The sequence below is a fragment of the Mytilus californianus genome, unplaced genomic scaffold (assembly GCF_021869535.1).
Source record: "Mytilus californianus isolate M0D057914Y unplaced genomic scaffold, xbMytCali1.0.p SCAF_5, whole genome shotgun sequence".
Lineage (NCBI taxonomy): Eukaryota > Metazoa > Mollusca > Bivalvia > Mytilida > Mytilidae > Mytilus > Mytilus californianus.
In genome coordinates, this window is record NW_026262701.1 from 15,317,473 (window position 1) to 15,342,191 (window position 24,719).

At 31.7% G+C, this 24,719-nt stretch overlaps 1 protein-coding gene and 1 long non-coding RNA gene across 43 annotated transcripts in view; one reads left to right on the top strand and one right to left on the bottom strand.

Moving 5' to 3' along the window:
• LOC127703119 (uncharacterized) overlaps positions 1 to 24,719 on the top strand; it is a 365,292-nt gene that overhangs the window by 327,912 nt on the left and 12,661 nt on the right. The gene's annotated exons all lie outside the window — the stretch shown is intronic.
• LOC127703115 (cytochrome c oxidase subunit 4 isoform 1, mitochondrial-like) lies at positions 5,375 to 23,673 on the bottom strand. Its single transcript, XM_052207563.1, has 5 exons — positions 23,607 to 23,673; positions 19,132 to 19,279; positions 18,247 to 18,417; positions 12,658 to 12,789; positions 5,375 to 5,592 (listed from the first exon to the last, which is right to left on the bottom strand). The coding sequence occupies exons 2-5, from the start codon at positions 19,271 to 19,273 to the stop codon at positions 5,441 to 5,443; spliced, it is 597 nt and encodes a 198-aa protein (XP_052063523.1). The 5' UTR covers positions 19,274 to 19,279; positions 23,607 to 23,673; the 3' UTR covers positions 5,375 to 5,440.

Below are 24,719 nucleotides of genomic sequence, written 5' to 3' on the forward strand. Positions count from 1 at the left end.
ATCTCTTTTATAAGGTCAGTTTTCTCTGGTCTGTAGGGTAACCTTTATTTATAGGTAAGACTACTTATAATTTGTTTATGTTGTATATTCCCTAAATCAGGTGGATGTTTACCGATTCGTATTTCTGTCTCAGGTTTAATCATTAGTTGGAGTTGACTTTGAAATAGCTTTCAGTAACTGTGAGTACTCTAAGATCAGTACTTCATGTTTTTAGACTTTTTGTTAGTTTTCTGAGCTGAGTACAGATTTTTGTGTCAAAGTCATTCCAACTAATTTTACAGTTTGTTGGTATTTTGTGCTGTCAGGACCCTATGACTAAATGGTTGTTGTTTGTTGTTGTCTGCCATTCATTATTTTCCTTCATCGTTTTCATAATAAATAGGTCATGCCCAGGCCTTTAGGGTTAATCAACCCCTTCTGTAGGCCTGTGAATTCTAAATATTCAAGATTTGTTGGTAAATTAAGCCAAGATTTTTGGAAAAAACGCACTTTATAACAGAGATTTTCATTATAAAATTGTGAACATAGATTACTTTCTTGTTAGTCCATGATGTGTTAGGGTTTATTGTCTACAAAAAGTCCTAAACAACCTTTCCAGTCCAAAAAAACTCTTGCCGAGTGACTAAAGTTGAGGGCACCCTAGAAGGTAAACAAGTCAATTTTTAATACCTGTTTTAACCAATATCTTTATTGATATAATTGTTTTTAGGGAATCATTGCTAGTACGGCATACAATAATCCTCTATCTATTAAGCACCAAAGTGTCAAATATAGGAGTATAATTGAGAAGACTGCAGATTTTTTATGTTTAGCATTGAAGCAACACAGGGGTACATTATCCTTAATGGCTTATTGTACATGTACAGTATGGGTTTTTCTTATTGTTGTAGGTCGTGAAGGTGACCTTACAAAGTTTACGTCCTTTTTCTTTGGTGTCTGGTGGGTAGTTGTCTCACTGAAAATCATACCATATTTATCTACTATTATACTAAATAGATCTTCAAACTGATTTGATATATTTGATGTTTGTTTGGTTGCTGTCTTATCTACATTTACCTTAATTCGTTTATCCATCAGAAATGTACTGAGATCTGTTCACTAAAACATACTGCTCTGACAGATTTTCACAAAAATAACTGCAAGATTAATATTTGTTAATAGAGATGTGGTGTGTTTGGTGTGGAAATGGAATGTTCTTGTGATTACCCCTTGTCAACAGATGCTACTCATATACTCTATACACCATATCACAGAGTTTAACAGCTCAACAACACATTAAACTGTAGAAGACATCAAGAAGTCTAACACTTGGAATTTATAGGATGTAAATTAACTAGATATTTGAATAAATGCCATAATAGCAGATTTTTAGTAGAAAAAATTAAATAAAATGCTTCGCTGGGGTGCAGCTTGATACGACCGCAGAGGTCGAACCCTGAACAGTTGGGGCAAGTATGGACACAACATTCAAGCTTGATACAGCTCTGAATTTGGATTGTTATTAAATATTTGACACAGCATAGGTTTCTGACACAGAAAGAATGTGGTCTAAGAACTTGAATTTTTTTAATTTACCTATTATGGTCCAATGTCCAAAATCAAAATACATGGTTAGATTCAGCATATCAAAGAACCCCATATATTCAATTTTTGTTAAAATCAAACAAAGTTTAATTTTGGACCCCAACTTGGACAAACTTGAAAACTGGGCCCATAATAAAAAATCTAAACACATGTTTAGATTCAGCATATCAAAGAACCCCAAGAATTCAATTTTTGTTAAAATCAAACTAAGTTTAATTTTGGACCCTTTGGACCTCAATGAAGACCAATTTAAAAAACGGGACCCAAATTAAAAATCTAAAAACACGGTTAGATTTGGCATATTAAAGAACCCCAATAATTCAATTTTTGATGAAATCAAACAAAGTTAAATTTTGGACCCTTTTGACCTCAATATGAACCAATTTGATAGCGGGGCCTACAAATAAAAAATCTAAATACATGGTTAGATTCAGCATATCAAAGAACCTCATATATTCAATTTTTGTTGAAATCAAACAAAGTTTAATTTTGGACCCCAATTTGGACCAACTTGAAAACTGGGCCCATAATCAAAAATCTAAATACATGTTTAGATTCAGCATATCAAAGAACCCCATATATTCAATTTTTGTTGAAATCAAACAAAGTTTAAATACTGGACCCTATCTTGGACCAACTTGAAAACTGGGCCCATAATCAAAAATCTAAACACATGTTTAGATTCAGCATATCAAAGAACCCCAAGAATTCAATTTTTGTTAAAATCAAAAAAAAAATTTGGACCCTTTGGACCTTAATGTAGACCAATTTAGAAAACAGGACCCAAAATTAAAAATCTAAATACACGGTTAGATTTGGAATATCAATTCAACTTTAGATGAAATCAAACAAAGTTTAATTTTGGACCCTTTTGACCTCAATATGAACCAATTTGATAACGGGGTCCACAAATAAAAAATCTTAATACATGGTTAGATTCAGCATATCAAAGAACCCCATATATTCAATTTTTGTAGAAATCAAACAAAGTTTAATTTTGGACCCCAATTTGGACCAACTTGAAAACTGGGCCAAAAATCAAAAATCTAAATACATGTTTAGATTCAGCATATCAAAGAACCTCATATATTCAATTTTTGCTAAAATCAAACAAAGTTTAATTTTGGACCCTTTGGACCTTAATGTAGACCAATTTGAAAACTGGACCCAAAATTAAAAATCGAAATACACTGTTAGATTCGGCATAACAAATTAATAAATGTGATCAAAGATTTTACAAATCTAATGCGCCATACTGTGCAATTAAAGATTACTTCTTGAAATTTTTCAATATTTGAAATTTGAAAAAAAAATAATATTTGAAGAATAATTCTTTTTAATTTCTGAAATCTGAAATGAGAAAAAATTGACCCCCCACAATTTCTTTTTATCCCCCCCCCCCCCTTTTTTCCCCAAAAAAATTCTTTCCCTCAAGATATGGTCATAATCTCAATTCAAATTTCCAATGGAGTTGGCAACCATAATTACCCATTTAAATTTACCATAGTGCTAACTTAATCTATTTTATAATAGAATTAATAAAAATATAGTGTCAAATCTTTCATATGGATTTTTTTTGTAAAAAAAAAAGACGCAACATTTGCAGATATTTTTACTGGTCTTCCTTTATAAATATGCATTTCTTTAAACATAATTTAAAAGCAGTGTAAGGGAAGTAACTAAAACGTTGTATTTGGATTACCTCCCTTACACTGTTTTAAATTATCTTAATTGTTCATTAACCATTACTTTATACATAATTTAAAAGCAGTGTAAGGGAGATAATTTCAATGATGTATTTGATTTATCTCCCTTACACTGCTTTAAATTATGTTTTGTACTAAAGTTTTTGTCCATTAACCAGGACAACCTTGTTTTTCCCCCTTTTTTACCCCTAATTCCTAAACAGTTTGAGCAGTAACCCCCCAAAGCAAATCCTAACCATCCCTTTGTGGTATGGAAACTTGATGTATAATTTCAGAGAGATCCATACACCGTTCCACAGTTATTGTCTGGAAACTAGAAAATGCTTATTTTTGGCCCCTTTTTGGCCCCTAATTCCTTAACTGTTGGTACCATAACCCCCAAAATCAATCCAATCCTTCCTTTTGTGGTATTTAACCTTATGGTCAAATTTCAAAAAGATCCATTCACTTAAACTAAAGTTAGAGTGCGAAAACCAATGTGTCTTCGGACGACGACGCCGGACGACGCCAACGTCATACCAATATACGACCACAAAATTTTTTTGCGGTCGTATAAAAATAAATGGGGAATGTGTCCATGGGGGACATAACTGAAGAACGGTAAAAGTGATGCTACCCAAATTTGTACTTGATCTGAGTTTTGTGGTAATAAGTATTATATAAGTTGCATAACATTTGGTTGAGGCTAACTTAAGTTAGAGAACGGAAACGAAAAATTCAGCAATTTTTCCTTTTGTAAATGAGCATAACCCTAGAACGGTTAAAGTGATGCCACCAAAGTTCAAACTTAATCTGTGTTTTGTGGTAATAAGCATTTTGTATAAGTTTCATAACATTTGGTTGAGGCAAACTTAAGTTAGAGAACCAACTTTGGGACGTACGTACAGACAAGGGTAAATCTTAATGCCCCCTGCGCTACGGCGGGGGCATAAAAGCTTTTATTAGTTGTTGAACAAAAAAGTCTCAAATGGCTGGATTGCAATATTTGTGAATAAATTTTATCAAATAATGACAAGATAAAATTGAGAATTGAAATGGGGAATGTGTCAAAGAGACAACCAAAGAACAGAAAACAGCAGAGTCTGGAAAAATTAAAAAAAAATCTTCAAAGAATTCTATAAATATGTGTAATCTTCTTGTGTTGTTTGTGGGATCTGGGTTGATAACTGTAAGAAGAGTTGATTACACGAAACTTGTACCGTCTTTCATAATTTTTGCTGAAAAGTTACTAAGTTCCAAAGTCTGACAATTCCAAAATAGTAGGTACACAACTTCAACTAATGTGCAATCTGCCTGTGAAGTTTCAGGGATCTGGGCTGAAAACTGTAGGAGGAATTGATAACTTTAAACATGTACCCTCTTCCAAAAATTTTGCTGAAAAATTACTAAGTTCCAAAGTTTGGAAAAATGAGAAAAAAATCCTCAAAGAATTCCATAACAGCAGGTGCACAACTTCAACATATGTGTAATCTGCCAGTGAAGTTTCAGGTATCTGGGTTCAAAAGTGAATGAGGAGTTAAAATTACCAAAATTAGGTACTTTTCCTTGCCTGCCCCTGACATCATCATATGTAAAGCCAGTTTTGGACTTTCTCCAACATGGCTAACAATGATGAAAAATTTCATAAATGTGTATAACATGTAAACAACATTATTGAGCAAATAAAAGCTACTTTGAATTTTTCCAATAATAAAGTACCCGCCCTTTGAAACAGTAAAAGAAAAATCGACAAAAATAGAATTTTATAGTTTGTTTAAATTTCAATCAATTTGAAAAAAAGGGTTCTCCATTTATTACAAGAAAACACCAAAATTGGAATTTTTCCAACAATCATGTACTATAACTCTTGACCAGAAAAAAAACAAGAATTGAATTTAACATATCTTTAGTAAACATTCTATTAAAATTTCAATGAATTTCAAAAAGAGGTTCTCTGTTTACCATCTGGAAATCTGAGTGTGACAGGCGGAGAGACAAGAGGATTCCTATATAACCCAACTCTGCCAAGCAGGGGTTAACAGAGTCAAATTAGTATACCAGTATCCTTTGGAGGGGAGATACAACTATCAAGTTAAACAAATACAAATGTTTTCGTAACATTTATTTTAAATTATACAATACGTAAGAACACTGACATATAAACTAGTCTTTCACCACCATTTATTTCCCTTCCATTTCTTGTTCTCAAAGTCATACTGTGCACTAATACCAGTCATCTGTTGTTGACCTTGTTTGATCATTCTTTCTATAACCTTCTTCTTATATTCTGGGGTCATACTTTCTGGTAGCTGTTTACTAAATACTGAAAGAAAAAAGAACCATTTCACTGCATCCAATCAAACTTTCTCAGAATAAATAGAATAGTGAAAACTCACATCTCATTTTCAACAGAATTTTTTTGATAATATACCCGTTATAAGTGTTCTCCCCAGATATTTCATATAGCATCCTGGTAAACAGGGAAATTTGAAATACCATCTTGTTTCTAAAAAATATAGCATCACATCCATTACACAACCTATAAGAAAATCAATTTAGATAGCATCACATTCAAGAAATATAGCATAACATTACCATGATGCTAGAAGTCCCTGGGGGAAAACACTGCTAAGTTTATTAACCCTTTCCTCCATGGAAATTTTTTTTTTACATACTTGATTTGCATAGGATTTTTCATTAAAATGCTGAAAATATGCTTACTTTAATGAAATATTAACTGTACCTCTAATAGACCAGTTAGACATTTGAAATTTTTTGTCAGTTATACATTTAAGTCAGATCTACAAAATTTACTAAAAAAAATTTTTTAATATTGTTGCCATTGTAACAGATTTATCCAAATATAAAATTAAAATGGTTAAATTTTGGGTTAAATCTGGTAATATCAATTTGTTTCTAAGAAAACAATGAGAGAATTGAATGTACATAAATAATCTGAATGGAAACTTTATTCACCACGGCTTGTTGATATGTTTATCTATTGCCTGGTTACTTACTAAAAATTGTCTATTTTTTTCCTCATAGCAACAGAAGTATTTCCGTAGCAACCAAAGAAAATTGTGATTAAATTTTGAATTTAAAAAAAAAATTGGTGAAAATATTTAAAAATAAGGTTTTTACAGGTTAATCAAGATGACTCATATATTGGAATATATTATGGAAAATAATATTGTACATTATTTTTCCCTAGCAACAGTTTCTGTTCATAGCAACCAACTGAAATCCTGTATAATAAGTAAAAAATGAACAGTTGACAGTTAGATGTTTTGGATGATAACAAATGGAAACTTTTTATCACAACATTGCTCTTGAAAAAGATTTAACATATGTGTGCTCCTAGCATCCAAATAAGGCCCAAGAATCAGACTGAAAAGTAGGTGCTTAGGCCAACAAATTAGAAAATGCATTATTAGTTATCAGATATCTTGTTTCTAAAAGAAAATCTATGATGTTTGCGAAGTTGTTTAACAAAGACCTTTTTGTATACTAGTAGTGATAAATATCACAGTTTAAAAAGGCAATATGAAAATAATAGCATGTGGTATAGTTTCTTTTTATTACATTTTAGTACACCATTTTGCATCTGGTTTTAGTTGTGTTCAATGGAACACTGACACTGTTATTGTTAACAACATGCTGATTATGCATATGCCTGTTTCTCTTTGTAAAGTCCCCTTGAAAATGTAACATCAATCCTGAAATCTAGAAGGGTATTAAACTTTTTCCTATGTTGATATCCTGCTGTGCGTTTCATCACAATTTAAATTTATAAAAAATAAAAACATTATTTCAATTTAGGTTTTTTCCTATAAAGGCAAACCCCTTCCCCTCCAGAAATAACAATACATTAACTTGAAAGAATTCAGCTCACCCCTTCCCCAGGGTTAGGTATTTTCTTTGCATCATTCCTTCTTCTAGATACACAGAAGATTTGAAAGAAAAAAGATGAAGGAAAGGTTCCATTCATTTGTAAAACACGAATCATACATATATGCATATCTTTCAAAATCTACAATAGATAGCCATAAAATTGATTGGTTGTTTGTTTCACGTCCAGTGGCAAATATTTCATGCATATTCAGAAGGAGGTCCTTATAAATCCTTATTTGTTTACCTCTTCTCAATGCTAGTCTTCTAAAGATCTTTCTGTAGACTGTTTTGCATACAATAATGAAATAAGGAAATGTGGCAAGATTGCCAATGTGACAACTTTTCAACAGTCCAAATGATGTGGATGTAAGACAATGACCATTCATAGTTTATGTGTTATGCATGTTATGACAAAATGTGAAGCAATCCACACTAGAAAACCAACGGGCGATTTATGCTAAAAGGGTAAACAAAAAGATGATAGACAGCAACCAACAACAACCACGGAATAATAGACTTCTGACTTTGGACAGAAACATACATAATGTGGTTGTGTTAATTATGATTATGAGCGCACATTACTCCCCAAAGAGAATCAAAAGGGACATTCAAACGCATAAGTTGAAATAAACTGACAACACAATGGTAAACAACGAAAAAGAAAAAAGACAAACAACAGTATACAAAACACTATATAGAAAACTTAAGACTGTGCAACACAAACTTGGGCAGTGATTCAAATAGACAATAAATGTGGATAGTGTCCACATGTGGACACAGATGATGCCCCCGCTTGCATATCATATAGTTATAAAGGGACATAACTGAAGAACGGTAAAAGTGACGCTACCCAAATTTGAACTTGATCTGAGTTTTGTGGTAATAAGCATTGTGTGTAAGTCTCATAAAATTTGCTTGAGGCTATCTTAAGTGGAGAACAGAAACTAAAATTCAGCAATTTTTCTATTTTTAAACACGCATAACTCTAGAACGGTTGTGTATAAGTTTTATAACATTTAGTTGAGACAAACTAAACAATTCAGCAATTTTTATGATAATAAAGGGACACAACACTAGAATGGTAAAAGTGTCGCCACCAAATTTCATATTTAATCTGTATCATGTAGTAATAAGCATTGTGTATAAGTTTCATAACATTTGGTTGAGGCAACATAAAGTTAGAAAACGGAAACAAAAAATTTGTACTTGATCTTAGTTTTGTGGTAATGAATATTGTGTATAGCATAACTCAATAATGGTTAAAGTGACACTACCCAAATTCAAACTTGATCTGTGTTTTGTGGTAATAAGCATTGTGTATAAGTTTCATAACATTTGGTTGAGGCAAACTCAAGTTAGAGAACGGAAACCAATTTTGGGATGTACGTACGTACGTATGTACAGATGGACAAGGGGAAACTTAATGCCCCCACCGCTACGGCAGGGGCATAAAAAAGGAATAAAATGGAAAAGTCTGCTTTGAATGGCTTGAATCGATGTAGATAGGAGTGCTAAGCATCCATCCAAACACATGCTCTTTAATGGCTGACTTGACTCATTAGATTGGCAAGAAGTACATATAAAAATAAAATGCTCCGCAGGGCGCAGCTTGATACGACCGCAGAGGTCGAACCCTGAACAGTTGGGGCAAGTATGGACACAACATTCAAGCTTGATACAGCTCTGAATTTGGATTGTGATTAAATATTTGACACAGCATAGGTTTCTGACACAGAATGAATGTGGCCTAAGAACTTAAAAATTTTAAATTGGACATTCACCTATTATGGTCCAATATCCAAAATCTAAATACATGGTTAGATTCAGCATATCAAAGAACCCCAAGAATTCAATTTTTGATGAAATCAAACAAAGTTTAATTTTGGACCCCGATTTGGACCAACTTGAAAACTGGGCCCATAATCAAAAATCTAAATACATGTTTAGATTCAGCATATCAAAGAACCCTAAAAATTCAATTTTTGTTAAAATCAAACTAAAGTTTAATTTTGGACCCTTTGGACCTTAATGTAGACCAATTTGAAAACGGAACCAAAAATTAAGAATCTAAATACACGGTTAGATTCAGCATATCAAAGAACCCCAATAATTCAATTTTTGATGAAATCAAACAAAGTTAAATTTTGGACCCTTTTGACCTCAATGTGGACAAAGTTGATAACGGGGCCCAAAAATCAAAAATCTAAATACATGGTTAGATTCAGCATATCAAAGACCCCCATATATTCAATTTTTGTTGAAATCAAACAAGTTTAATTTTGAACCCCGATTTGGACCAACTTGAAAACTGGGCCCATAATCAAAAACCTAAATACATGTTTAGATTCAGCATATCAAAGAACCCTAAAAATTCAATTTTTGTTAAAATCAAACCAAGTTTAATTTTGGACCCTTTGGACCTTAATGTAGACCAATTTGAAAACGGAACCAAAAATTAAGAATCTAAATACACGGTTAGATTCAGCATATCAAAGAACCCCAATAATTCAATTTTTGATGAAATCAAACAAAGTTAAATTTTGGATCCTTTGGACCTCAATGTGGACCAATTTAAAAACGGGGCCCAAAATCCAAAAACTTAATACATGGTTAGATTCAGCATATTAAAGAACCCCAAGAATTCAAGAATAAAACCCCATTGAAATTGATCAAGAAATAAGCAATTTATACGAAGTCTCTTCTTTTGCACAATACTGTGCAATTGAATATTTCTTGCTATTGCGCAATACTGTACAATTGACAATTTCTTGCTATTGCGCAATATTGTGCTATTGGATATTTCTTGCTATTGCGCAATACTGTGCAATTGAAGATTTCTTGCTATTGCGCAATACTGTGCAATTGAAGATTTCTTGCTATTGTGCAATACTGTGCAATTGAAAATTTCTTGCTATTGCACAATACTTATTAGATAATAATTTACACATCCTGTTTGGTGTGTATCTCCTACCATATCATTATTATTTGCTTTTAAATATTAATCAGAAATAACCAACTTAAAATGGAAAATTTTAAAAGAAAAAAAAAAGGAAAAAAAGAAAAAAAAAGAAACCCCCCCCCCCCCAAATTTTTTGAACCCCCTTATGATTCATCACCCCCAAACTCAATCCCAGCCTTCCCTTTGTGGTATGGAACCTTGCAGTACAATTTCAGAGAGATCCATACACTTGAACACAAGTTATTGTCTGGAAACTAGAAAAATGCTTATTTTTGGCCCCTTTTTGGCCCCCAATTCCTAAACGTTTCGGGCAATTACCCCCAAACTCAATTCCAGCTTTTCCTTTGTGATATGGAACCTTGTAGTACAATTTCAGAAATATCCAAACACCTTCACACAAGTTATTGTCATGAAACTAGAAAAATGCTTGTTTTTTGCCCCTTTTTTGGCCCCTAATTCCTAAAATTTTGAGGCAATTACCCCCAAAATCAATTACAGCCTTTCCTTTGTGATATGGAACCTTGTGGTACAATGTCAGAGAGATCCATACACTTACACACAAGTTATTGTCTGGAAGTTACAAAAATGCTTATTTTTGGCCCCTTTTTGGCCCCTAATTCGTTAACTGTTGGTACCATAACCCCCAAAATCAATCCCAACCTTCCTTTCGTGGTATTGAACCTTATGGTAAAATTTCATGGAGATCCATTCACTTAAACTAAAGTTAGAGTGCGAAAACCAATGTGTCTTCGGACGACGCCAGACGACGACGACGCCGGACAAAGACGACGACGACGCCAACGTCATACCAATATACGACCAAAAAATTTTTAATTTTTGCGGTCGTATAAAAATTAAAAAAAACAAAACATGTGAGTGAGTGAGTGAGTGAGTATTGATCTAAGAGTACACAGTTACTGAAAGCTAGTTTAAAGCCAATTGATTATAACTATTAATAGGTTTTTTTTTTTCTCCTAGACTAACAAAATATTAGTCATTAACAGCCAGTGGAAGTAGAAAACAAGTTCCTCAAAAATCAACTTGAAAAAAATTTGCAACATACAATGTATGAACATGACATGTTCTTTCATCAAAGTTTAGGATACTAATATTATTTGATATCCCTGTTGTTCCTCTACTAAACATTAATAATAAGATGTGCCGATCAGTTGGTTGCTTTAATTTAAGGTAGCTTTTAATCAAATGAGTAACTACATTTTTACTTCTATCTCGCATTTTGATTCTCTGAAACCCGAAATACGGCGAAAATCGTGAAGAGAAAAATGCATGTATGTCTGTTCTTTTAGTCTGACATATTTTATAAATGGGAAGTGAACCGCAACGTTAAGGCTCTGTAATTTGTTAGTCAAATTGTTACTACTAAAACAAAGTGGTTCACGGAACTATATGCCTTCATAATTGTTGAAATAAACATCGCGGAAAAAATATTCATCATCTTTTGTTTGTGTAAACATCACTGTAAAAACGGTAAATTCTATTGGTGGGCGGGGCTTAGAATCACAACTTACAGATGCTGAATATTGTTGCATAATTCGCTATTCTCGTTAATTTAATTGAAGAACTTAAAATAATTATGATTGAAACTTAAATGTCACTTTCTATAAGCAAAAACATTGAAAGATTGTACGTTGAAAGATTTTTTTGTGGTCATTAAAATTTGTATGTTCCCGCCCACTTAATGACTTGCCGGAAGTGGTATAATGGGATTCCCCAAACACGTTTACATTTTACAAGTTGCTATATTTGTTCACACAATGGGTCAGAAAAGAATTGTATGGACTCGACTGCATATCGCCGCGTTGTTCATTAAATTTCTGATATTTCAACGTAAGTTTAAAAAAAAAAATGCTTTTGTCGCAATAATGTACGACTCCAAAGCGAGAAAAGCGGCAGTGAACACTCGGAGTTTCAAAATAAAGTTTTTCTTACGGAAAATAATTTTTTACGCAAACTGTAATCAGGAGTTGTGTTCATAAAGTGTCATTGTAATACATAAATGTAAGTAATGAAGAAAACAATAGGATGTCAAAATGACAGCAAACCAGATTTTACATACATTTTAACACATGATTTACTTTATGAAACATATATGTGTATTTTCAAATAACACTGTTTAACCAAAATTGTAGAACCACTTTTATACTACATTCTATTATTAAATCTAATCAGATTGCATTTGATGAAGACTTTCACATTCTCTGTCTAACCATTGCTAACCAACTAAAAGCAGGGCTACAGATAAATCTTGGGATTTAGATTAATCTTTTTATTTACTGTAAATTCAGAAAATATTGCATGCGTTTTATCATTGCGATTTTTGAAGAAATGGACTAAAATGTGAGATTAATTATTGTGATTTCAGGAAAATCTGCATACAGATATATGTATCAGATATCAGAATGGGAGTTCTTATTATTGCGATATTTACCTAGTTGCATCATTCACATTAATAAAAACCTTGCAATAATTTCCAAATTTACAGTATTATAATTTTTATACTGTTATAAATAAACTTACTATAGTGTTCACACCACCACATCCATAGAGCTGAGGCAGTACACACCAACAATGTAGCTGAGAAGATCTGTTTCCATTCACCTGTAGGTGCATTCATTTCAGAAAAGGTTTGACAGAAACTTGCTCTATACACTGAAATCAAAAATACATGATATAAATAGACCACTTGAAATTTGCTACAAATGTGTGGTTTTCTCAATTATACATAATTAATTAACAAAGTAAAGGGGTATTTTGATAGATAATGGTACAATATGATAAGGATTAATAATAACAACAGTTATTACATGGGCATCTAATTCCAAATGTCTACAATATAAAAATACACTGTTATTTTTCACTTGAAATACTATATATATATATTTCTATTGAAGAAACTTTGCATATTGTTGTTTTCAATATTCCAAGTTTTTTATTGCCTTTGATCTACCATGTCTACTACATGTATATCTGAACTACTTTCCAGATTTTCTTGTTTTTTTTTTTTTAATAAAATGGATATCTTAATTGCTTTATTACATGTTAAGTCAAAATATGTAAAAATATATAAATATTAAATTAACAGATGTATCTTCAGCCCTGATACACATTTGGACAACTCTTTTGTGTATCTATAAAAATAAGATGTGGTATGATTGCCAATGAGACAACTCTTCACAAGAGACCAAATGACACAGAAATTAACAACTAACGTACAGGTCACCGTACCACCTTCAACAATGAGTAACACCCATATCGCATATAGTCAGCTAGACAGTTTTTCTAGTATTGGATAAACATGAGAAAAGATAATACATTTACTGGTTCTGAAGAAAACAGAAACTTTTAATGGTATATACATCTATTGCTGCTGATGGATATAATAAAAAATTATCTGATATGATAATTTCTGATCATATGTTGACACTACATATAATTTATTATGCTGTTTTGGATATTTGTCCACAAGTTTTTACTTTTTTATTTGTGAATTGACCATCTGATGTAATAGCAATCCTGTATAATATGGAACATATGCTTTAATAAAACTTTAGTGTTCATTGTTTTCCTTAAAAAAAAAGTTCACTCATATTCATGCTTTGTTTACTTGTTTAAATTATATGATTATTTCCAAAATTAACATGTCTATCTTGTTTGTAACTAATACTTGTCATAATTCCAAATCAAATTTAATTTTAGAAATACTGATCATGATATCAAAATTCGTATCAAAACTTAAAACAATATTACATCAAAAATTAAAATAATATATAATTACATGAATTATACATAAATACACAATGTACATGTATATATATATTACTTCATTACAGATCCATCATAGCCTGCATCTTTCACCTGATAGAAATGTTTCAAAAGTCTTATAACCATGAAGAAATATCCTTATTTCCAAAATGGCATTAAGTAAATATGTCTGTTTTACCTGACCATTAGTGACCAATGAACAATCAAGGTATAATTTGCTATGAGTTTCCTTACTTTATCTTTTGCTACATTTACTCAACCTTAAGTGATAATTGGTTGTCATAGTAACCACATTCTAATAGTATTTTAAAAAAGCAACCTGAAGATGGGTTTCCTTTTGCCTTTAGTACAATACTGATCGTTGATAACATAAAAGTCATAACAAAGATTTTACTTCACATATCCCATTAGAAGTTCATCATACTAGACTGCTGATCAACATCATTATACCTCATACAGAACAATCCTGCCATACTAGGTTTCAATGAAGCCAGCAATTTATAACAAAATAATTTTGGGAATCATATGGCAACATTCATTATCCAAAGTAAGCTGTGATATATCTAACCTTCATGGAATATGTTTGTGTGCCTTCTTTGTTAAAGTGCTTCATGGGAACATTTCAACAATTATCAACAAACAACAGAAGACTGATGCCAAGTCATGGTAATAACGCAGTTATTGGTACAGTGGTTAAAAGCAAAAGCAAAGCTTAAGATTTGACCAAGCTACCATGCAAGCAGTCACATAAATGACTAACAGATTTAGCTAATACAGTGCACATTGACAGCAATGGTATATTAGTGTATAAACACTGATTATAAGTGTGTGCACACCGTTTATAAAGCAGGTCATAGTAGACATTTCAATAACTTTCAACAAATCATATTTAAATTAAGACTTAATTTAAGTGTAAAATTCTTTTATGTTACACAGGAAATGCTTTATAAACCAGAAGACAAGTGGTTATTTACCTTCTTTATTTTCACAGAAAAGTACCTTCTAACAACCAAATATACATTTCTTTTCAAATCAGTTTAATAAGGATATGGACAAGGCAAATATGTGACAAATTTAAAGAAACCAATTAAATATTCAGGGGTTAAAATTAGCAGTGGTCCGAGGTCCGGGACCTATAAGATTTACGGTCAGACTTCCAATTTGGTTATTAGCTGTACACTACGGACTTTCGATTTTCAAGTTCCAGAAAACATATATGATGAATTTCTGTATGAAAAACTTTGATATAACTTGCAAATTGATGTGGTAATGAGTCACGATAAATTAGCTGTGTGCTGAAATTTATTTTTATCTTAGCGATCTACTTCATGGTTCATTAAATAGTACAGTGTGTCGGATGACAATTTTTATGGGTGCTTTCGTCATGGTTCGCATTCGTCATATTAACGCATGTGGTTAACATTGCTAAACCATGAGTTTGTTTTGATTTGGCGTCACGTATTCTAAGAGAAAAACGGACAAGGCAGATGAAATTCTGACTACCTTGGGTGTAGCTAAACAAAAGAAGTCCACAAGGAAGTCTTGAAAGTTTAAACAAGGTTAAAAGTTATGAATTTGAAAAGGTTAGATTTTGTGTCTGACAGTTTCATCATAAGACAAAATAATTCAATCTTACATGTCTTATGATTACAAAGAAGAGAGATGTTAACAGAAAGCAGGTATAGCTTGTAAATGATGCCACCACTGACACCTTTTGAGCATTACCAGTTTAGAATGGCTATCCAGAGTACACACGTCTCAGTGGATCTGAAGTGCACCATTATTTAGTATGATATGTGTAAGCTACATCAGTTATAGTAGCAGCAACTGAAAAATAATTTACAACAAAATAGTTCAGTCTCAAGACATTGTTACTGACTTTCATTATCTTTTTGTGGTAATAATATGGGAAACCAAGCAGGATGTTAATGCTTACTCAACAGTCAGGGGTACTATTTAAACAAGTGATTTCAGAATCACTTCTTCGAGTGATTTTGACTGCGAAATATTAAAATTTTTCACAAAAATAGACACAGACTTTTTAAAATCACTGAAACAAGTAATTTGGGAAGTTAAAATGTAATCACTTCAATAAGTGTTTATAACATTTTCTTGATATTTTTCCCACAAGCTTGATTTTTTTTTATTAGTAAAAAGACAAGAATTCAATTGAAAAAATAACTATGTACATACAGAAATTGTCTTTTGCTTGATAAGTCTGTCAGTTTTTCCAGTTTATTTAGAATATGCAAAAACTGGAATAATTTGTAGATCAGGACATAACCTTGAAGTAGATCATTCTAACTCTAAAGAAAACCAATCAGGTTACCTAATATTGTTGACCTTTGTCTGATAGTAAGAGTAGTTAATGAATATTTGATTACAGAACAATTCCCAAGGGTACTTTTAAAAGCTTTAGCGCACTAACTTACTGGCCAAGTGCACTAGTGAAATTGATATACAAAGGAAAAGGGATAAAAGATCTATGTAGGAAAATTATAGAAAAGTTTGTCAAAATATGGAAAATCAATGAAATTAGCATTTGAAGATCAAAGGAAACACCAAAATCACTTAAATAGGTGATAACTGAATTTATCAAATCACTGAAATAGGTGATAATTATATATATAATGAAATCACTTGTTTAAGTAGTACCCCTGACTGCTCAATACAGCACATCCTTGTACATGTATTGCTATCAAATTATTTGAATATTCATTCTTATTGTAAACAAGAGTGGAAACACTGAAATGTCTCGCCTGTTTTAGTGTTCATAATTGAATTTATGTTGAAAGTAAAAAAATAAGTTTATATAAGCTTTACATTAAATTAACATTTTAAAGATGAATGAACATGAAGTCAAGGTGAGATAAACCCTATCAGACAAACATGTAGGCCGTACAATGATTCCATACACCAAATTTATTTAACATATATTGCCTAAAGTATCTTAGAAACAAACCTCATTGAGGAAACTGAACTTTGACCAATGAACCATAAAATGAGGTCAAGGTCAGATGAAACCTGTCAGACAGACGTGCACACCTTACAATCATTCCATACACCAAATATAGTTGACCTATTGCTTATAGTATTAGAAAAACAGACCAAAACACAAAAACTTAACATTGACCAATGAACCATGAAAATAGGTCAAGGACAAATGACACCTGCCAGACAGACATGTACACCTTACAATCATTCCATACACCAAATATAGTTGACCAATGGCTTATAGTATTAGAAAAACAGACCAAAACACAAAAACTTTACATTGACCAATGAACCGTGAAAATGAGGTCAAGGTCAGATGAAACCTGCCAGACTGACATGTATCCCTTATAATCATTCCATACACCACATATAGCTGACCTACTGCTTGTAGTATCTGAGAAACGGACCTAATCACGTAACTTTAACCTTGATCACTGATCCATGAAATGAGGCTGAGGTCAGGTGAACCCTGTCTGATGGACATGTAGACGTTGCAAGGAACCCATATACCAAATATAGTTATCCTATTACTCATAATAAGTGAGAAATTTACATAACAAAAAACTAAACTTTTTTTTCAAGCAGTCGCTGAACCATGAAAATAAGATCAAGGACATTGGACATATGACAGACGGAAAGTTCGTAACATAAGGTATCTGCATACAAAGTATGAAGCATCCAGGTCTTCTACCTTCTGAAATATAAAGCTTTATACAAATAGTTTACGCCGCCGTCGCCGCCAGATAGTAATACCTATGTCTCACTTTCTGCAACTTTCGTCGCAGGCGAGACAAAAAAACTAGAGTTAGAGATCTGGTTTAACTGATGGTTATTAGACCTTTGAAAATCATCATATTGCACCAATCATTGATCATCAGTCGATGTCTATTCAGAGATCACTAATCTATAAAATCTTATTTTCATCACAACCTTTCATTGATGGACCAAACGTGTTTGCAACAAGAAACTGTGTTTAATGAAACAATATGTTTACAAATGTAAAATACACCTATGGAGATTAAGTTGTTAATCACCCCTGGTAGCATTTTTTCTCAGTGATTTACTCTCAAATACCTTTACATAGATTCAATAGACAGTACATCACAAGGTCATAAATCAGATTGTTATCACTCAAACTCTCTTCTATCAATAACATGTAATTCGCTCAACACAAGTATGTAAATGTAAGAAAGATTGTTTTACAAAATCACCTTCTGTGTACTGTATTATAGACAAGCAACACTTTTGATCAGACTTCAACTTTGAATATTGTGGGCACCTTTGAATTTTTTGTTTTTCATATTTTTATTTATAAGAGTTGACATGCATGAACACCTGATAAATACATACAATCTTTTCTTTCCTCCATGGTTAGATTCTTCCATTCTCCTAATTCTTTATCCTTGAGAGCCATAACATCTGGGGTGTTGGCCTTCCACTTGAGTGCTGGAAATGGATAATCAGTTCTGTCTTCATAACAGGGTCTGACACTGTAACCATTGCCCACAATATCTCTGTTTCCTAAAAAAATAATAGTGAACATAATGAATGGGTTAGCATCAAATTTAAATTATATTCTAAATGTAGGCATATGTCAGATACATGTACAATGTAGCAGCAATAAATCATCACAGCAATAAAACAGCTTACTCTCTTCAAAATTATGATAATTCAATTCAGATAAAATCAAATATCATCTGAATTGGAGAAAAAAAAAGGTATATATGATCTGTTTAAATCCAAAATGACAGTCAGACTGGTCTTGGTACTCATTATAATATTAATTCAATCACTAGTGTTCATCTTTCGTTGTAAAATATGTGTGTTCAAAGTGAAAGTGTGTGTGTTTTTATTTTAAAGAAACAGGAACATTGAATAATTTACACACAAAAATATGAGTTTAAGCCACTATTTACTGAAAGATTGTTGTGAACATGGTTAAAGTGTGCAAACATGCCAAGATGATATGATTGAACTCTTTTTCTCATAGAAAACTTTTTTCTGTTTGAGTATTAATAAACTTATGTATTCTGCGGTAAAATCCATCATTTTTTGTTTGTGTATAAAACTAACCTATTTTGGAATATTGTTTATCTATTTCTGTTTGTCATGTTTGTGTATTAAACTACCTATATTTTTTTATTTTGAGGTAAAATTTATCTTTTTCTGTTAGTGTATTAAACTTACCTATTTTGAGGTAAAATTTATCTTTTTCTGTTTGTGTATTAAACTTACCTATTTTGGGGTAAAATTTATCTTTTTCTGCCTGTGAAAGTGTTACAACTTCTTGTTGTTGACATACTGAGGTAGTTGACACAGCTCTCAAAGGGACTTTGTTTACAGCTCTAGCAGAGGACTTCAGTATATGAAAACTCATGGTTGCCTACAAATACACAAAGAGTACATTTAATTCAGTTAATGACTTATGATGTCATGGATGTGGACTTAATAAATATTAGATTTCATGATCTTTTGCTTCAACATATTAAAAAAATCCTTACTATTTAAAAATTTGTAATCTATGTCTCACCTGCTATTGCTGCTGTCAGTGTACAATTTTAATGTTGACTTAAAAAGTGAGTCCATTTATCAGTAAAATAAAAAATTTAAAAAAAAACACCAAACTTTTTCTTTATTTGCCATTTCATGGTCTTAAAGCTTAGGAAATAAGTATGACCTTAACCTTGGTCGCATCTGAATGTTTAGATAAAGGAAAAAATCCAAAGCTCTATGTCATGGTCAGCAAAATGTTAAATATATCACAAGGACCTTAGAGCTACGGTTCGGCAACTATCCACCAAATTGTGAAATAACAAAACTAATTATGCAAATGAACTGAATAGAATGAATACATGGACCGAAATATATATATGTATAAACGAGTCTAAATTGAAAACAAAATTCAAACCTATGATTGCGTTGGATAAAAACCGCAATATTTACAAGTGTGCATGCAAAACAAATTTCTTGTTAGAGGGGTCTAAATACAGCACAAACAACATTTTCCAAAAGACCAAAAAAGTGAAAAAGTTTATTTTAACAAAACGCATTTGACTAACAGGTCGAACAACAAATGACTTCTTAAACCCTGTTGACTGCCATTGGCGATTGCCAAATAAACAGATCAAAGATTCAATAAATGGATCTTAATTATAAATTTAATACTAAACAGAAAACAATAAACTTGCGGAAAAGATGGTATACCCGCAAACAAAAGGTGCAAAGGTTTGTGTACACCAAGTCACCATATCCGCATTTCGACAATTAATGTCTCTTCAGCAGGTTGGGAACAAACCCTCTACATGGTGTTTTTACCTGTATAGAGTGATAAACCTTCTATAGAGGGATAAAATTATCCCTCTATAGAGGGGTATTTTTGTTTATACTGGATTTAAAGCAAAATAGGACAGATTGGCATTTTCTAGTTATATTGGCTATAATCTATAGCATTGTATGCATCAGTTGATGAACTTAATTTAATTTGTACATGCCCAGTTTACTGCTAAACTGACTGAATATACAATCTATTGTTCATCATAATTGAAAGCTGTGATGATCAGGTAAATTCTACTGTTATGCCCCACTGAACAGAATTTCTATTGTTAGATTTAACATAAAATATAAAGGTCAACTGTCCCTTTTGTTGTTGATCAGGTGTTCAGATAGCTATACAATAGATTTCAAGTTCTGTCACTTTAGCAAAAAACTGGGCATCCCAATTTTTAATAAAGTGCATTTATTGATGCATACAATGCTATAGATTATAGCAGAGACATATAATACAAGAGATTCGCAACTCTAGTAGAGTCTATATAACAGCCAATGAAATGACGTGGCCACCGGAAAGCCGATTAATCCGATGGATTTATGGGTAATAACCCGTATTGTTGTGTAAAAGGTTCTACGCCTCACGATTTTTCTAATGGATAATGCCGATGCCTTTCACAGCTAAAGCATGCAAGTATATTTAAAAGTTACAAAAAACTAATTCTTATAATTTGTTATTGATAAAATGTGTTCTAATGATGAGATTAATCAAATACAAACAAAGTTAAAACTCGGCCCATTTTACTTCACCTATTGCCGTAGAAACCATTTGATCTCCCAATTTTTTTCTTAAAACTTGAAAATATGCTAATAAATATATAATTTTATGGGCCAATAGTACTCCCAAATGTTGTTTAGTGAAAATAAGACTATTTTCGGAAAATTTGATCCAACAATGTGGCGATTTTTTCTGATTGATACCCGAAATTTTTTATTAAACTGGCTAAATATTGAAATTGTTCATGGACAAATTTCCTTAAATCAGTCCTTCTTTTTTGTGCACTATGAAATTTATAGCCTGCATTTTGTTAGACATTTTATTCATTTTTCATTCTGTTTATAGCAAAGTTGTTTATTTTCTCCTATTCTGAAGTCATTGTTTTTTTCTTCTTTTTAGGGTGCCAAAGATGAACGAATGCAGTAAATTTACAAAAGGAGTAAAATTTTCCTAGTAAAGGAAACCTTCTGCTGGTCGTAATATTATGAATGAGCTTCATATGCATCTGTTGTCGTTTCAGACTACGCTTCTCGTTCAAAACATTCATGAACCTAATTCATTTTTAAATTAAAATCGTATTGAGGACATTTCAATGGTGACTGCAAAAGATATATATATATATATATATATATATATATATATTTGATAATAAAAGATTTTATTTACACCAAGGATTTGTATATGTATACACATAAACAATCTTACTTTTAAATTGCCATCTCTTTACCCCAGAATAATAAGACAAAAACCGCTACAAATGATTAAAAGACAAAAACCACTACAAATGATTGTCTCGTGGAAACAAGGTTATAAAATACTTTTTAAATAGTGTCTTCCTTGTTGCTTTGATGTATGACCTGTGTTTTTTTATAGATTTTTTTGTCCAACTCCAAACGCTTATATCCATCTATGTATGCAGTATTGTCAATTGTTTTTGTTGGTGGGTCTCTCGCTTATGTTTTCGTCCTTTTCACTATCAACAAAGAGTTCGTTATCAGTTTATTCAACTAGGAGTATATCTAAGTCGTAACTATTAAGATTGTCATCCCACGAAATTAAGATTGTCATCCCACGAAATTAAGATTGTCATACCACGAAATAAAATTGGAATTTTCCATATTGCGTGCACATGAATGAAGCTTTATTCAAATGAGAAATTAATTGTAATTTTCTTAAATATTAATTCTCAATACACACTTCGAACATGAAGAAACCATAAATTTACCGACAATCATTTAAAAAAACAACTCATTGCAAGCCTATATGATAAAACTGTCAAACAACACTTAGAAATCAAACATTTACCGACAATCCTACAGAAAAAAAACTCAATGAAAGCCCAATAAATGAGGAATATGAAAATAAATAAAATTTTAATAATTTATAAATATCAAGAATAAAAAACAAAGCCTATCATGATTAACCATTAATTAACAAATAAATTAAGTTTTTTTCCATATTGATTAATTATACATTTTGTGACTTGTATTTTTGGAAAGAGTGTGGACACCTGTGGTGTGACAACTTCTTGTTTACAAGGTGTTAATTAAAACTCATTATTTATAACATGTTCGTGATTTACCTGGTCATCGAATAATTCAAACCTAATATACATGTCACACTGTGAAATTATGTCTCCGAGACAGGTGTATATTCAATAGAAACCCATTATGTAACTATCAAATAAAATGAACTCTGACACAATTTATCAAGTGTTAATTATTTAATATCAGTTTTTTTTTATACAATATCAAATTATGTCTCTTTTTCAATAATACAAATCTAAAATCAAAATTACATTAAAATAAATAATTATATATGTACTCAAATTATATTTAATTAATTATGATAAATTTAACACTGAAACAGTTTATGTTATGCTTAAACATTCGTCCTTACTTCGAGTACTTTTAATACTTTTATTAATGACTTTATTACCTATGGAGATCTCGCGAGGTTTAACTAGTGGCCGCGTGTTATTACGGGATTTCGCCGAGTTGCGAATCTCTTGTATTATATGTCTCTGATTATAGCCAATATAACTAGAAAATGCCAATCTGCCCTATTTTGCTTTAAATCCAGTCTAAACAAAAATACCCCTCTATAGAAGGATAATTTTATCCCTCTATAGAAGGATTATCCCTCTATACACTAATACAGGTAAAAACATCATGTAGAGGGTTAGTCCAAATAATTATGACGTCTTGAAAGGCTATTATATTTTTTTTCTTTGACGCCTTACATCGATGTAAGGCATCAAAGAAAAAAAATATAATAGCCTTTCAAGACGTCATAATTATTTGGACTAGTAGAGGGTTTGTTCCCAACCTGTTCAGTGATGTTAGGAATCGAAACGGTATTTGGAAAGCCATACAATTTACCTCAATTTAGGATAGCCTCTTGAATATATATCTATATTATATATATAATGTGAAAAGGCTAATACATGGGGTAATCTTTAACAACCTGTTATTTTTGGTTATACAAGTGTTGAAGGTCATTTTCAGTGATTAAGGTAAAAGTACTCGCCGTACTCAATTATAATGGTCTGACCATAAAAAGGAATTTTCGAAATGTGTGGCCGATAAACAAAGACAAATATCTGAACATTTGCGTATCCTAATCGTATCTGCCAATTATTGAAAAAGTGCTAAATTCTTCTTACTTTCCTCAGCGAGTATCCCAAATCACGTAGTTTCTCGGAAGAAAGTCTTTGTCTAAATGGCACTTGATTCGGGATAGTCAAAATACGATTTTGTGAGATTGTTCGTTTTGAAGAACTATGAAGGTATAGCCTAAGATCACAAAATATTTCTTCATAAATATCCCTCCACCAAGTACATTTAAAAGACCCTTTGCATGATTCACATGACACACACCCCCACATATATATTATATATATATATATGGATATGGTGACATGAAGGTGTTCACGCTTTTTGGTTTTGGTTTTGATGTTGAGTTTTTTTTCTTTCTATTTTTTTACGATTAAGTTAAAAGTTTTTTTTTATGTATAATCAATACAATGATTACTCTCTAATGAACCATTATTGTCTGATTAGTTTGTTGTTTAGTTTGTTTTATTATGTTATGAATAATTACATTGTAATTAATCTGCCCTTCAAAGGACACCTTGATTGGTTAATAAAATTATCTATATCTTTATCTGTCACTTATTACAACTCTAACCACACTTCCTTATACTGTAGTATGAGAAACAAAACTGTATTTCCGAGTCTGTCCTAGTTGCAGTGACTATTATAAAACCAACATTTACTAAACCCTTCAATATCTGCAATTTAGTCACATGTATGCCTTAAGGTGGTACCCAACACCTTGACTAATAATAATTTGGCTCGTTTAATTTTCATAAAATTTTGACCGAATGTTTACTTTGACCCTTTGACAAAAATATAAAAATTTCAAAAAATTTGAACCAACCACTTTATCAGAAAAATTTCATTGGTTATATAGCAGTTTGACAAACACCAATTTTGATCATTGAGAAGCTTAATATTTCCTTAACAATACAACGTAATCAAAACGTTTAGCTGATTTTTACAGAGTTATCTCCCTGTAGTGTTAGGTACCACCTTAAGCTCTAGATAGATTTCTCCGGGAGATCACATTAATATATAGTATATATTTTTCTTCTTCTTCTATATATAGTAGTTAAACCCATTGATGAGTACTCAATACTTTGTGTGTGCGTAGGTGCTGGTAATGTCTATTTACAATGATTAAAATACAAAAGTAAAAAATACGGTGCATGCTGTAC

Bases quoted from the DNA above. Each gene is read 5' to 3' on its own strand.
- LOC127703115 (XM_052207563.1), bottom strand. From the start codon at position 19,273: ATGAGTTTTCATATACTGAAGTCCTCTGCTAGAGCTGTAAACAAAGTC. The intron at 18,418-19,131 runs GTAAGTTTAATA...TTATTTTTTTAG, and splicing joins TAAATTTTACCCCAAAATAG to GAAACAGAGATATTGTGGGC. The intron at 5,593-12,657 runs GTAAGTTTATTT...TTTTTCTTTCAG, and splicing joins GTGGTGGTGTGAACACTATA to TATTTAGTAAACAGCTACCA.